This window comes from Aquarana catesbeiana, linkage group LG12, assembly GCF_042186555.1.
Source record: "Aquarana catesbeiana isolate 2022-GZ linkage group LG12, ASM4218655v1, whole genome shotgun sequence".
Taxonomy (NCBI): domain Eukaryota; kingdom Metazoa; phylum Chordata; class Amphibia; order Anura; family Ranidae; genus Aquarana; species Aquarana catesbeiana.
Window position 1 is genome coordinate 82,057,828 of NC_133335.1, and position 14,820 is coordinate 82,072,647.

Here is a 14,820-nt window from a genome sequence, read left to right on the forward strand (position 1 = left end):
AAGTTAGGGGGGGGGGGGGGGGCAATGCCATACGTTCCTCATTCCCATCTGAGGTGGTTTAGGCAGACATTCACCATAGTAAACTGGTGCCTCCTCGAAAGGAGGATGTGGGCGCCTGCTCCTGCTGACTCTCAGCCTTCCCTTCTGGGTAAGAATGCGAGTCGTTCAGGCGGTGCCCTCCCCAGCAACCCACGCGAGCTACCAGGGACCCAGGAGTCAGGGGATACGATCCCCCTGGAAAGAACCGAAGGCCAGCACCCCCGTCTGAACGGACGTCCGGACAGGTAAGGGGGGGGGGGGGGGGGGAAGACAGGATAAAGGCCCCTGAAGTTCTGGGGACACCACTGTACCCAGGGGCCTTCAGCTCTCAGGGGGGCTTTCCCAGTTTCTGCTGCCCCCCCTGAGGAAAGGATAGGGGAACCCCCCGGGAAGGATAAATATATCCCGCCAGACCCAGAGGCTTCCCAGGCATTTGGTCCGGCTCCCAGGGGGAGACCACCAGCCCCAGGCTTCGGTCATTTGGAAAAAAAACAAACAGTTTCACCGTGTAGGGAGAAACACAATCAAAAACTGAGGATCAGGGGGAAGGGTGTGGACTTAAAACAGCTGTTGATTGATTGTGTTTCCTGTGGGGAGGAGCCTCTCATCTCTCTCAGGTGTGCCGTCCTGGAAGATGACTTGAGAAAATAAAAACTGCAGAGAAATACCACCAAAAGAAAGCTCTATTTGTGGGGAAAAAATGATAAAAATATAACTTGGGTACGGTGTTGTATGACCGCGCAATTGTCATTCAAAGTGCATCAGCGCAGAAAGCTGAAAATTGGTCTGGACAGGAGGGGGGTTTAAGTGCCCAGTAAGCAAGCGGTTAATCAATGTAAAGTGGTGTTTGGTGCACTTTAATTTGAGTACTCACACTACACAGACACACTCCATGGATACACTATAATATACTGTAATATAATGTGCCAAACGTACAGTGACGCACAGAACTATATGGCATTAAACTGGCAGTTAAGCAGTAACACACACAGAAGTAAATGACGCTAACTGGCAGTAACGCAATCAAATAGACGGTGTTCAACCATCACTACACTGACGCTATCTGAACTGTCTCTACTCTAGCTATACACTAATGTCAAGATTTACTGACACGGTCTCACTACACTACACTGAAACTATATGAGCTGTCCCTACTCTACACTAATGTATGTATATATATGACACGGTCTCATTACACTACAGTGAAACTATCTGAGCTGTCCTTACTCTACACTAATGTATGTATATATGACACGGTCTCATTACACTACAGTGAAACTATCTGAGCTGTCCCTACTCTAGCTGCACACTATGCACAGCTGAATGATGGTCCTCCTCACTACACTCACACTATCCCTAGACTGACACTAAACTAATATTCTACACTGACAATTGAAGCAAAATAGCACAGTATAGCAAACTAACTAACTAATAGCACTGAACAGAGCCCTGTTCTATCTCTCTCCAAGACAAAATCACACTGAAAATGGCTGCCATTGAAAGAATACTTTTATACTGTGGGGCGGGAATGAGCCATGATTGGATAAAGTCATGATGACAGTGTCCAATCATGACTCTGACAGTGCTCTGTGCCCTGATTGGCTGAAGCTTTCACTGCTTCAGCCAATCAGGGCTTGCAATGTACTGTTCAGCGCCGCAATGCATTGTGGTCGGTTCGGAGGGCCAAACAAACAGTCCAAAACCCGTTTGTTCGGATGCTCGGGCTGAACCATTCGCCCATCCCTAGTCAGCATGACAGCCATGCAGCCAGCATAATCAGCAGACATGCATCCAATGAATGTTTTCTACATAGGCCCCATTGGGTCATATACTTTATGTTGAACAGGTCTAAATACTACAAATGTCCAAATATCAGAAAAGTTCAGGTGAATAAAGGAGAAAATGTACTTTGGAGGTATGGCATACTGTGAAAAAACACAGCTGCGTTCATTAAAGCGATACTAAAGTCTCATTTTTTATTTTATTTAATTAACAAACATGTTATACTTACCTGCTTTGTGTAATGGTTTTGCACAGAGCAGCTTGGGTCCTCCTCTTCTTGGGTCCCACACAGGCGCTCCTGGCTCCTCCCTCCTGTCGGGTGCTCCCAGAGCAAGCAGCTTGCTCTGGGGGCACCCAAGCAGAAACGCTCCAAACCCAAATTGCCAAGAGCCAATCAGGAGTGCGAGTCCCCACATCGCTGGATCAAAAGGGGGCTCAGGTAAGTATTAGGTGGGGCTGCTGCACACCTTTTGCCTTTACAACCACTTTAAGTTCACGATTCTGTTATGACCAAGGCACCATGAAGAGCCCCCCCTCCAGTAACACCCCATTCTTCCAGCAAGGAGAAGATTTGCTTTCCACTCCTTGCTAAACCTGTGCTATAGATAACCACCTCTGTTTGTCTAGACCAACCTTTTTTTTAACCAGGGGGCCTTCAGGTTTCTTCAGGGGTGCCTTGGCAAAATGCCTTGAAATTGCCCAAAAATTGTCAACAGGCCAGCAGGTAGATGAAGCCTGACTTTTAGTTACACAAAGCCACAGGTTTTCATTGTGCACCATTAAAACCTTCCATAAGGCATCCTAACAACCAATAGCATCACTGGTTAAAGGAGAAGTACAGCCTGAGCTCGTTTGGTCGTAATTCTCCCTTGGGTCACAGGACTGCAATTCATTTTGCACTCCTGTGACCCATTTTCAGCAGAAAGCGGTCTGAAGTCTGCTCCAGGCTGACCTCATGGATATCAGCCCAGGCATTGCGTCATCCCGACAATAAAGTCTGGATCCGCCAGGTGCCTGGACTGATGCCTGTCTCAGCCTCTCAGCGAGCCGCTGAGAGCCTGCGACAGCAGTTCGCCCCGCCCCTCCACAGCTCAACCAATACTTCTCTTTTAAAAAGGAGGACATCTGACGCCTGCACAGCATTCTTGTTTGCCCCTCAGCTGCCCCTCTCCATCAGCACTGGAGTCACATCAGCTGAGGGAGAAGAGAAACATTGGGATACTAGTCATTACCAGTGTGTCAAGGTGTATTTGCTCTAGAAGAATAAAGCACCTCTAATGTTGGATGTCCTACATGTGTGGATGTTGCTTCAATATGTAAGACTATTAGTTTAGTCTTTTACATTTTAGAATTGGGTGCCTCAAGATTGTACAGAATTTTAAAAGGTGCCTTAACATAAAAAAGGTTGAGAAACACTGGTCTAGGGAATAATAAACCAACTAAAAATATTAGCCACAATGCTCTGTTATATGGGCAGCAGAAGGAAAATTAATAAAAAGGCATTGCTGTGTCCTAAAACATCATGCTAATATTGTGGTCCAGGGATTGGACTTAACCAACAACCAACTGCATTTTGGGATTAGATAAGGGTGTTCCTCAGCAGTGACTTTTTATAAAAGTCAGAATTTTCATTCTGCAGCGCCAGGTTTTAGGGGTCTTCCTGCAGAAACTGAAAGACAGTGACTGATACCTAATGGTACCAAGATCTCCCTTTGAAGGTTGATTTTATACTTTGAGAAAGGTTCCCCTACAGGTTGGTAGGATTACCGGTACTTAAATTGACACTAAATAAAATCCTTATTCTCCAAATATAATCTATTCTTACCATGGAAGGGAGAGTATTCTTACCTGGGCACAGCTGCTGCAAAAAGGTATAAGTAGCCACTTCCAGGGACGCAGAGCTGGATAGGCCTCCGCCTAATGGAACACTGGTGGCAATCACTGCATTAAACCCAGGGACAGGCCCAGCTGCCAGAAGACAATAGAATAGGACAATGTAATGAGCATATACAGAGTTCTTCCCAGGTTTCTCTACCACATGAAAGGAAAAGATGATGCAGCTTTATGTATCCTTTGGAAGTCTATATGACAAGATGACAACATGTTCGAGTAACAGAACAGAGTTTTGTCACCGTTGTCAGAAAGTACATAAACGAGGACCTTAATAGATCACAGGGAATGACTTTATTATAAGCTGCAGATTTTTAGTCTAAAAGAAATACAAGGCTATAGACTACTATGGAAGGGTACCACATCCAAAATGATTACCAACATAAAGAGGATATAACAGATTTTTGAGCGAGTCAGAGTTAAGATGATTTTAGAAGTACCATTTAACGTACAGAGACACTAAAATGTAAAGGACAGTGATTCAAATTCACAACTATTCCTTTGCTATTCACAACTGCTTTGGAGGAAAAAATCCCACGCTGTCATGAGGTGGGGGAAATGGGGGTGGGTCTGATTTATACCACATTACATGTTACACCCTAAATAGGAGTCCAAAAAGGTGGAGTTAGTCTTTTATCACAAATGTGCCCTCCTTTCAGCACTTGTTAGTAACATATATAGCTATACCAGGGTTAGGCAACCTTTGAGAGGAAAAGATCTACCTGAGCACAATGAAAGAGATCAAAGATGACCGGGGTTTGGCGCTCTTGACAAATGTCACTGTAAAAATATAAAAACTTTGCCTACCCTAAAAGTGGACAGTGTCAGTCAGTAAAGCAGTGGACAATGTCAGTAGGGTAGAGCTTGGCTTCAGTAGGATAGAGCAGTGGATGGTGTCAGCCAGTTGAGCAGTGGACGGGTCAGTAGGGCATAGGTTTGTGTAAATAGGGCAGACGATGGCATCAGTCAGTAGAGCAGTGGATGGTGTCAGAAGGACAGTGGATGTTGTCATCCAGTAGGGCAGTGGACGTGTCAGTAGGGCAGAGGATGGCGTCAGTAGGGCAGAGGATGGCGTCAGTAGGGCAGAGGATGGCGTCAGTAGGGCAGAGGAGTGGATGGTGCCAGAAGGACAGTGTATGGCGTCATCCAGTAGTTCAGTGGACATGTCAGTAGGGCAGAGGATGGCGTCAGTCAGTAGAGCAGTGGATGGTGTCCGAAGGACAGTGGATGGTGTCAGCCAGTAGAGCAATGGACGTGTCAGTAGGGCAGAGGATGGCATCAGTCAGTAGAGCAGTGGATGGTGTCAGAAGGACAGTGGATGGCGTCATCCAGTAGGGCAGAGGACGGCGTCAGTAGGGCAGAGGATGGCGTCAGTAGGGCAGAGGATGGCGTCAGTAGGGCAGAGGATGGCGTCAGTAGGGCAGAGCAGTGGATGGTGTACGAAGGACAGTGTATGACGTCATCCAGTAAAGCAGTGGACAAGTCAGTAGGGCAGAGGATAGCATCAGTAGGGCAGAGGATGGCGTCAGTCAGTAGAGCAGTGGATGGTGTCAGAAGGACAGTGGATGGCGTCATCCAGTAGGGCAATGGACGTGTCAGTAGGGCAGAGGATGGCGTCAGTAGGGCAGAGGATGGCGTCAGTAGGGCAGAGCAGTGGATGGTGTACGAAGGACAGTGGATGACGTCATCCAGTAGAGCAGTGGACAAGTCAGTAGGGCAGAGGATAGCATCAGTAGGGCAGAGGATGGCGTCAGTCAGTAGAGCAGTGGATGGTGTCAGAAGGACAGTGAATGGCGTCATCCAGTAGGGCAATGGACGTGTCAGTAGGGCAGAGGATGGCGTCAGTAGGGCAGAGGAGTGGATGGTGTCCGAAGGACAGTGGATGGTGTCAGCCAGTAGAGCAGTGGATGTGTCAGTAGGGCATAGGTTGGTGTCAGTAGGGCAGAGGACGGCGTCAGTAGGGCAGAGGATGGCATCAGTCAGTAGAGCAGTGGATGGTGTCAGAAGGACAGTGAATGGCGTCATCCAGTAGGGCAATGGACGTGTCAGTAGGGCAGAGGATGGCGTCAGTAGGGCAGAGGAGTGGATGGTGTCCGAAGGACAGTGGATGGTGTCAGCCAGTAGAGCAGTGGATGTGTCAGTAGGGCATAGGTTGGTGTCAGTAGGGCAGAGGACGGCGTCAGTAGGGCAGAGGATGGCATCAGTCAGTAGAGCAGTGGATGGTGTCAAAAGGACAGTGGACAGCGTCATCCAGTAGGGCAGTGAACGTGTCAGTAGGGCAGAGGATGGCATCAGTCAGTAGAGCAGTGGATGGTGTCCGAAGGACAGTGGATGGTGTCATCCAGTAGAGCAGTGGACGTGTCAGTAGGGCATAAGTTTGTGTCAGTAGGGCAGAAGATGGCATCAGTCGGAGCAATGGAAGGTGTCAGTAGGGCAGAGGATGTCAGTAGTTTTTTGTTTTTATTTTTTTTTTTTTAATTTACAGTTTTATTATTTTTTACAATATCATTTTTTTACAGGTTTTTAGCAGCCCTGTTGGGAGGACAGAGACTTCCCAGTCCCTTTCTCAGGAGTCTCAGCTGCAATGGACAGTATATGAATGGGAAGTGCTCTGTGCTGAGCGGCTTCCTGTTCATTCACAAACTGAAGCATAGCAAATACAGCTTACTATGTTTCAGTTATGAATGAACACTGTAAGGAATCGGTACCAGAAAAGGAAGAATAAATATGTAATTTATAAGCCCTTTCCTGCTCTCCAACCTGAAACGATCCCCCTCAGCAGCTGGCGGGAGAGAAGAGTAGGAAAGCCAGCAGCTCTGTGGTGGGGGAGCGCCAGGGGAGCACTTAGGGGGCCCAAGCAGCAGAAAGAAGAGTAACGGAGACAAGAGAGGTGGCGGAGGTGGCATTTACTGGTACTAATCTCCTGTATTTTCCTCCTGCAGTAGCTGAATGCTAGCAGGAGGGAGAGGAAGAAAAAGCTGACTTTCAGCTGCTGCAAGAGGAAAATAAATGGAATTGGTTCCAGAAATGCCACCCCTACCGCTTCTCCTGTCCAGGTTGGCAAGGAAGGATCACAGTCTGTCACCTGCCCATGATCAAGGGGTTGCTAACCCTGATCTATACTATTACATGAATTCCTCATGAAAGTCACAACCATTGTAATTCAAATGACCATATTACATATGTCATATTACATTCACTAATTGACTTTCAAAACATTTCACGGAGGAACTCCTCTTCTTCAGCAGAGTGACCAGAATGGTTTATATTCCAAAGCTTCGAGAAACAAGCACAATGACTGAAAAATCCATCGATCCCCAGGACAAAAACACAGGGACATAGAGGGGTAGAGATATCACAAGGAACCCCAACACTTATCTTGTAAACTCTTCCACTTCTCTCCCCAATGAACTCCATCATTCTGGGACCAAATTCTAAACGTGGTGTGGTTCAACTACCCACTGTGAGGTCATCAGTGATAGCACACAGGATAAACCACCATCTTCATATCCGAATTAGGAGATAACTCCCAGAATCCCAGCCAGGGGTAATAAAGGTTTACCCTGTACACCCCGCTTCCTAGGGATTCTGCATTTATCCTAGGGATCCTACATTTATCCTAGGGATCCTACATTTATCCTAGGGATCCTGCATTTATCCTAGGGATCCTGCATTTATCCTAGGCATCCTACATTTATCCTAGGCATCCTACATTTATCTTAGGCATCCTACATTTATCCTAGGCATCCTACATTTATCTTAGGCATCCTACATTTATCCTAGGGATCCTACATTTATCCTAGGGATCCTACATTTATCCTAGGTATCCTACATTTATCCTAGGCATCCTACATTTATCCTAGGGATCCTACATTTATCCTAGGCATCCTACATTTATCTTAGGCATCCTACATTTATCTTAGGCATCCTAGATTTATCCTAGGGATCCTACATTTATCCTAGGGATCCTGCATTTATCCTAGGGATCCTGCATTTATCCTAGGCATCCTACATTTATCCTAAGCATCCTACATTTATCCTAGGCATCCTACATTTATCCTAGGCATCCTACATTTATCCTAGGCATCCTACATTTATCCTAGGGATCCTACATTTATCCTAGGCATCCTACATTTATCTTAGGCATCCTACATTTATCTTAGGCATCCTACATTTATCCTAGGGATCCTACATTTATCCTAGGGATCCTACATTTATCCTAGGTATCCTACATTTATCCTAGGCATCCTACATTTATCTTAGGCATCCTAGATTTATCCTAGGGATCCTACATTTATCCTAGGCATCCTACATTTATCTTAGGCATCCTAGATTTATCCTAGGGATCCTACATTTATCCTAGGGATCCTACATTTATCCTAGGGATCCTGCATTTATCCTAGGGATCCTGCATTTATCCTAGGGATCCTGCATTTATCCTAGGCATCCTACATTTATCCTAGGCATCCTACATTTATCCTAGGCATCCTACATTTATCTTAGGCATCCTACATTTATCCTAGGCATCCTACATTTATCCTAGGGATCCTACATTTATCCTAGGCATCCTACATTTATCCTAAGCATCCTACATTTATCCTAGGCATCCTACATTTATCCTAGGGATCCTGCATTTATCCTAGGGATCCTGCATTTATCCTAGGGATCCTGCATTTATCCTAGGCATCCTACATTTATCTTAGGCATCCTACATTTATCCTAGGGATCCTGCATTTATCCTAGGGATCCTGCATTTATCCTAGGGATCCTGCATTTATCCTAAGCATCCTACATTTATCCTAGGCATCCTACATTTATCCTAGGCATCCTACATTTATCCTAGGCATCCTACATTTATCCTAGGGATCCTGCATTTATCCTAGGCATCCTACATTTATCCTAGGCATCCTACATTTATCCTAAGCATCCTACATTTATCCTAGGCATCCTACATTTATCCTAGGCATCCTACATTTATCCTAGGCATCCTACATTTATCCTAGGGATCCTACATTTATCCTAGGCATCCTACATTTATCTTAGGCATCCTACATTTATCTTAGGCATCCTACATTTATCTTAGGCATCCTACATTTATCCTAGGGATCCTACATTTATCCTAGGGATCCTACATTTATCCTAGGCATCCTACATTTATCCTAGGCATCCTACATTTATCTTAGGCATCCTACATTTATCCTAGGGATCCTACATTTATCCTAGGCATCCTACATTTATCTTAGGCATCCTAGATTTATCCTAGGGATCCTACATTTATCCTAGGGATCCTACATTTATCCTAGGGATCCTACATTTATCCTAGGGATCCTACATTTATCCTAGGGATCCTACATTTATCCTAGGGATATAGTTGTAATTATTGTACTTCCCGGAACACTGAAATATAAACCACCCTCATATTCTCCTGAAGAAGCAGAATTCATCTGTGAAATGATTGAGAGTCAAATACTTCTGATATACCACCTAATTACTGAATGTAATATGATTAAAGTACAATGGTTGTGACTTATAATGTAATGGTATAGTTATTTATGCTACTAATAGGTGCTGAGAGGAGGGGGATTTGGGAGCTTACACCAATTGTGTATTGGAAGCACTGTCTTTTATATTTTGAGGTCTATGTATTTTATATGGTACTAATAAAAAAGTAAGCTGCAGATTTAAAGACAGAAATGTAAATTAGGAACCCCAGAAGCACAGTATTTGTACCCTGACATACACAGTGCAGGTAACGGATTTTCATTTTGAAAAGTCAATTAGACATATGCCTAGGGGAGGAATGAACATCTGGCTATTACTTCTACTAATATCTGATTTTGTGAAATATAATTCTATGTGTTCTAAATAAAGAATTTCTTTAACAAAAAAAAAACAGATCAAAATGACATTTGTCAATATGTTATGTTGATTCTGTATCATCAGGTCCATCTAGTGACCAGAATGTGGTATATTTTCTTATTGAGGTATCTCATAAAACTATACCACATTTTGGCCACTAGATGGAGCTGATGATACAGGAATTAATCTATTCAAAACATGGTGACATTTAGCTCAGCTTGCACAATTGTTTCTGACATTCGTGCAATAAACGTTTTATAAATAGACCCCTAAGAGTTCTGTCTATTACCAACAAAGAAAGGGAGGTATAAGCTACTCAGTATATCAAGATAAGTCCCTTTCACACGGGCAGACCTATCGGGTCCACCTAAAAAAACTGACACGTGGACCCGATCAGACCCTCCATTGCCTTTCATGGAGCAGCTGATGTAAATGGACATGTGTGTTGACACCCGCCGACATCCGATCTGATAAAAACAGATGGATGGGGGATCCGTTCTCTATCCGTCTGGCGGATCGGATAACAGCCAAACGTAAACGGACAGGCGGTCTGTTTACATCTGACCACCCATAGAGGACAGCGAGTTGTGTCTGTGTCCACTCTGCCTAGGCGGAGCAGACACAGACCTGTCATCTGCCTGCTCAGCAGGGATCAGCAGATAGATTTCCCGCTAACAGGCAGATCCGCTGCCAGAGTCCAACCGTGTAAATGGGCCCTTAAGTGCAGTCTTTTATAGAAACTGGCCATCTAAATACACCATTAATGAAAAACAAATCTGATAGGTTAATATGGATAACTGCATTGTACATACAATACAGAAACACATCCTGCCCCCCCCCTGCACATTACATCCTATTCTAGGCCAGGATGATATCATGGCGTGTCCACATATGCAGACACAGTACTATGTTATGTAACACCCCAGAAATCAGAGTCTGTGAGAGGTCAGGTATGTGCAGAGTACTGGCGGAGGATCTGTCTGTGTGTACGGGGATCAGCGGGTATTGCTGGTTTCCATCAAGGCCCATTGAGAAAAGGTCAGATAGTGAGCGGTTGTTGGAGCTCGCGGTGCCATTCTCTCACCTCTGTAGTGCTGGATTACCCCCTTTGGATAGTTGGCCCATTTGGGTGTCCCGGGGACCAACGGATTGTCTCTACTCGGGGCCACAAACTCCACTTTATGGGGTTCATCTGCCCCCTCAGCCGTGGTCACAAGACAAATCTTCTCGTCATCACGCCGAGATCCCACGATGACAGTGATCAGAGGTAAGGCCTGAGAGACAATACAATATACAGGTTACCAATGTACTACAACCCCCTCCCTCCCCTTACACAGCACACCCTGACTGTGATGAGAGGTAAGGCTGGAGGAATAATACAATATGCATGTTACCAATGTACTACAAACCCCTCCCTCCTCATATACACAACGCACCATGACAGCGATGAGAGGTAAGGCCTGAGAGACAATACAATATACATGTTATCAAAAATACATGGAGATCCTGGCCTTGTGTGCTGCGAACTTCCTGTGATGCCCCTGCTCACCCTTATCGGTTACATTATTTTCCAAGGACTACAGACCCCCCCCCCATGGTGGGCAATGGCAGAAAAGGAGAGTCCTGTAGATCTCTCTTCTTCGTGTTGTCAGCCTAGGACAGGAAGTGTCTTACTGGCAGGATCACCAGGTGATAAGAGAAAACCAACACAGACACTTCATCTAAGGTTGGAGAACATGAAACAGATGACACGTTTGACTTTAATCACGGGAATCACATACTGGGGTCAGGTATGAGAGGGGGGACTTTTCATTCTACTCATCTGGTACCGACAACACACCTTGCACTGATATTACACCCCACACTGACATCACTCCCCGCACTGACAATACACACAGCAATGAAATGAATCGCTACCAATGGGATACATCACACAAACCACCCCATCCCTCCATTATATACTGACATATCACATCACCACTTCCCTTCCCATACACAGCATATGATTGTATGAGTCAGGATCTGTGCAACACACCAATGACTTCACACCCTGCACTGATATCACACCTAAACAATGACTTCACACCCTGCACTGATATCACACCTAAACAATGACACGTCACCCAGCACTGATTGATGTCAAACCCTGCACTGGTATTGGACCCAGCACTGAGATCTCACCCAGCACGGGTGCGGCTCTTTACCATGTGATCGGCTGTGTCCAATCACAGCCGGTCACATGTAAACATGGAAATGCCGGTAATCAGCTCTCATCGCCTCATACTGACAGAGTAAAGCCAATCAGCAGCATCTCCTCACCAGGGACATGAAGACTAAGGATGAGCTCTGGCGTATTTGCACACTCCACGCTGGAGCTCATCCTTACTGGAGACATGTAATCAGTGCCCTGATTATAGTAAAGACCCACCAGTGCCAGCAATTAGTGTCAATTAGTGATGCCAGTAAGTGCCGCCTATCAGTGCTGCCCATCAGTGTCACTCATCAATGCCCATCAGTGTCACCTTTTAAATGCGGCATATTAGTGTCTCCTTATCAGTGCCATCTCATCAGTGCCGCCTCATCAGTGCCATTGCATCAGTGCCGCCTCATCAGTGCCATCGCATCAGTGCCTTCGCATCAGTGTAGCCTCATCAGTGCAGCCTCATCATTGCCTTCTCATCAGTGCAGCCTCATCATTGCCATCTCATCAGTGCCATCTCATCAGTGCCGCCTCATCAGTGCCATCGCATCAGTGCAGCCTCATCAGTGCCATCGCATCAGTGCAGCCTCATCAGTGCCATCGCATCAGTGCAGCCTCATCAGTGCCATCGCATCAGTGCAGCCTCATCAGTGCCATCGCATCAGTGCCATCTCATCATTGCCGCCTCATCAGTGCAGCCTCATCAGTGCCATCTCATCAGTGCAGCCTCATCATTGCCATCTCATCAGTGCAGCCTCATCATTGCCATCTCATCAGTGCAGCCTCATCAGTGCCATCTCATCAGTGCAGCCTCATCAGTGCCATCTCATCAGTGCCGCCTCATCAGTGCCGCCTCATCATTGCCATCTCATCAGTGCCGCCTCATCATTGCCATCTCATCAGTGCAGCCTCATCATTGCCATCTCATCAATGCAGCCTCATCATTGCCATCTCATCAGTGCAGCCTCATCTGTGCCATCTCATCATTGCCGCCTCATCAGTGCAGCCTCATCATTGCCACCTCATCAGTGCAGCCTCATCAATGCCATCTCATCAGTGCAGGAGAAAAATTACTTATCTACACAATTTACTGACAGAAACGAAGAAAAACTTAGCAGTTATTAAATACCACCAAATAAAAGCTCTATTTGTGGGGAAAAAATGTCATTTGTGTACAGTGTTACATGACCGTGCAATTGTCATTCAAAGTGTGACAGCACTGAAAGCTGGTCTGGGCAGGAAGGGGGTAAGCGCCCAGTATGTAAGTGGTTAATGGGATGAGGTGGCAACCCTAATGACCAATGTCTGGCACAGAAAGTATGACATGTGTGTGCATGTCCTGGGAACACGGGTGTGTACTCCTGGGGGGACACTCATAGTCCTCCTGGCTGAACATTCTTCAGGTGAGCTGTGTCCCCCCAGTACTAGGTGTGGCTCCCCCAGAGGCAGACCCTGATATTACAACCAGCACTGTCTGTCCTCTGTGTCATGTGACTAGGAGGACACGTGACCCGCCCTGTCATGGTGTACGGAGGGGAGAAGGGGGCTCACCATAGGCAGTACATAGCCGGCATTGTAGTCAGTGTGTTCTCCGATCAGATTAACCCGTCCGGGGGAGAACACCGCGATCTCCGGATCTCCTCCGAACTTCTCCGAGAACACCCGGCGTGCCTTCTCCTCTGGAACCGACATACTGTGTACACTGTGCCGCCCCGCCCACACCGGTCATGTGACCGCCTTCAGCCTGTCCGCTGTCCGAGCGGCTGCTGGACTTCCTGGTTGTACTGCCAATCATGTACCTGTAATACCGAGTGTAGGCAGCAGGGGGAGTGCGCTTCTGGCTGCTCTCTCACCATAGAGAAGCTGAGAATTGTACACACTAGTTGTAGTGCTGAATTATGTGTGTTATCCTCCCTCTTCCAATCAGAGCTACTGGTGATGATGGGCCCACTAACTGCATAGCTCCCAACTGTCCCTGATTTCGAGGGACTGTCCCAGATTTGGAACAAAGTCCCCCTGTCCCTCATAGCTCCTCATTTAGTCTGTTCTATATAGTTGTATACAAAATGCACTATTTATCTATCAAAAAGTGTTTAACAGTGCTAAACCCATCCAATCCAATTTCTAAATTGCTGCATTTGTAAATCCCAAAAGCCAGTATAATGGGAATTAGTGGTAAAAAAATAAACACTTGTGGGTTTAAACAATCAATTTCTTTTGTACAATTCTCCTTTAGGTGGGCGTGGCGGCGGGTGTGTCCTATGCCTACGTACTTTTACTAGTAGGTGTCCCTCATTCCCATCTCAGAAAGTTGGGAGGTATGCTAACTGCTAGGTCCCCATTGACAAACTTGGTCGTAGACTGAAAGCCATTTACACCTGTGGAACTAAGGGTTAACAGCCTACTCTGTAAGAATGTACAGGAATAAGGCCACAAACAACTTGGCGATAAATCAATTGAATATATTATGGCAATTGAATGCAATACGGTGTAGATCAACAAACAGATAATTGCACAGACATGAGGGTACTATGATAGAAGAACGAGCAATAAACCACTAACTTGCACTTAAAGGAATTTAAGGTTGCACTTAAGGTTAAATTGAACTGGGTGACTAGAGCCTCTAAACGGCCTCAACCAATTCAGGGGAATAGGAAGAGTCCTGGTGTACACCTTGTGCATACAACTCTAATAGTGTTTTTAGTGTGTAGTTACCCCTGGGGATTGTAGAAAGTGCCTGGTGGCTAGTAATTAATGTTGGCTGGCTTTCAGCGGGGCCCTTCTTTAGGTGGTGCACTGTCCCTTTAAGAGTGTGGGTAGATAATAGGAGATAGGGTGTTAAATATGAGCAGTCTCTACTTGGGCTAACAGTGTGTGGCGGGCATTTAGGATGTGTAGTTCAGCGCACCGCTTCCTGGCAGGCAGCTAGTCAGGTCCCAGTAGCTTGGTGATCAGCAGGTTCCAGAAGCCAGGTCCCAGATCTTCACACAGGTCGCACTCTCTCTGCTCCTATCTTGGGGACGCAACAACTCTCTCTCAAGCTCAGTCTC

At 46.1% G+C, this 14,820-nt stretch overlaps 1 protein-coding gene across 1 annotated transcript in view; it reads right to left on the bottom strand.

Annotated features, from left to right (window-relative positions):
- The window catches only part of GALK1 (galactokinase 1), a 52,468-nt gene extending 38,890 nt beyond the window's left edge, over positions 1 to 13,578 (bottom strand). Inside the window, exons 1-3 of the mRNA XM_073608133.1 lie at positions 13,322 to 13,578; positions 10,655 to 10,844; positions 3,670 to 3,789 (exon numbers count right to left, since the gene is read on the bottom strand). Of these exons, the coding sequence (XP_073464234.1) occupies positions 3,670 to 3,789; positions 10,655 to 10,844; positions 13,322 to 13,462 (451 nt within the window). The 5' untranslated portion in view covers positions 13,463 to 13,578. The remainder of the gene's footprint in view (positions 1 to 3,669; positions 3,790 to 10,654; positions 10,845 to 13,321) is intronic.
- Between the last annotated feature and the right edge of the window lie 1,242 nt (positions 13,579 to 14,820).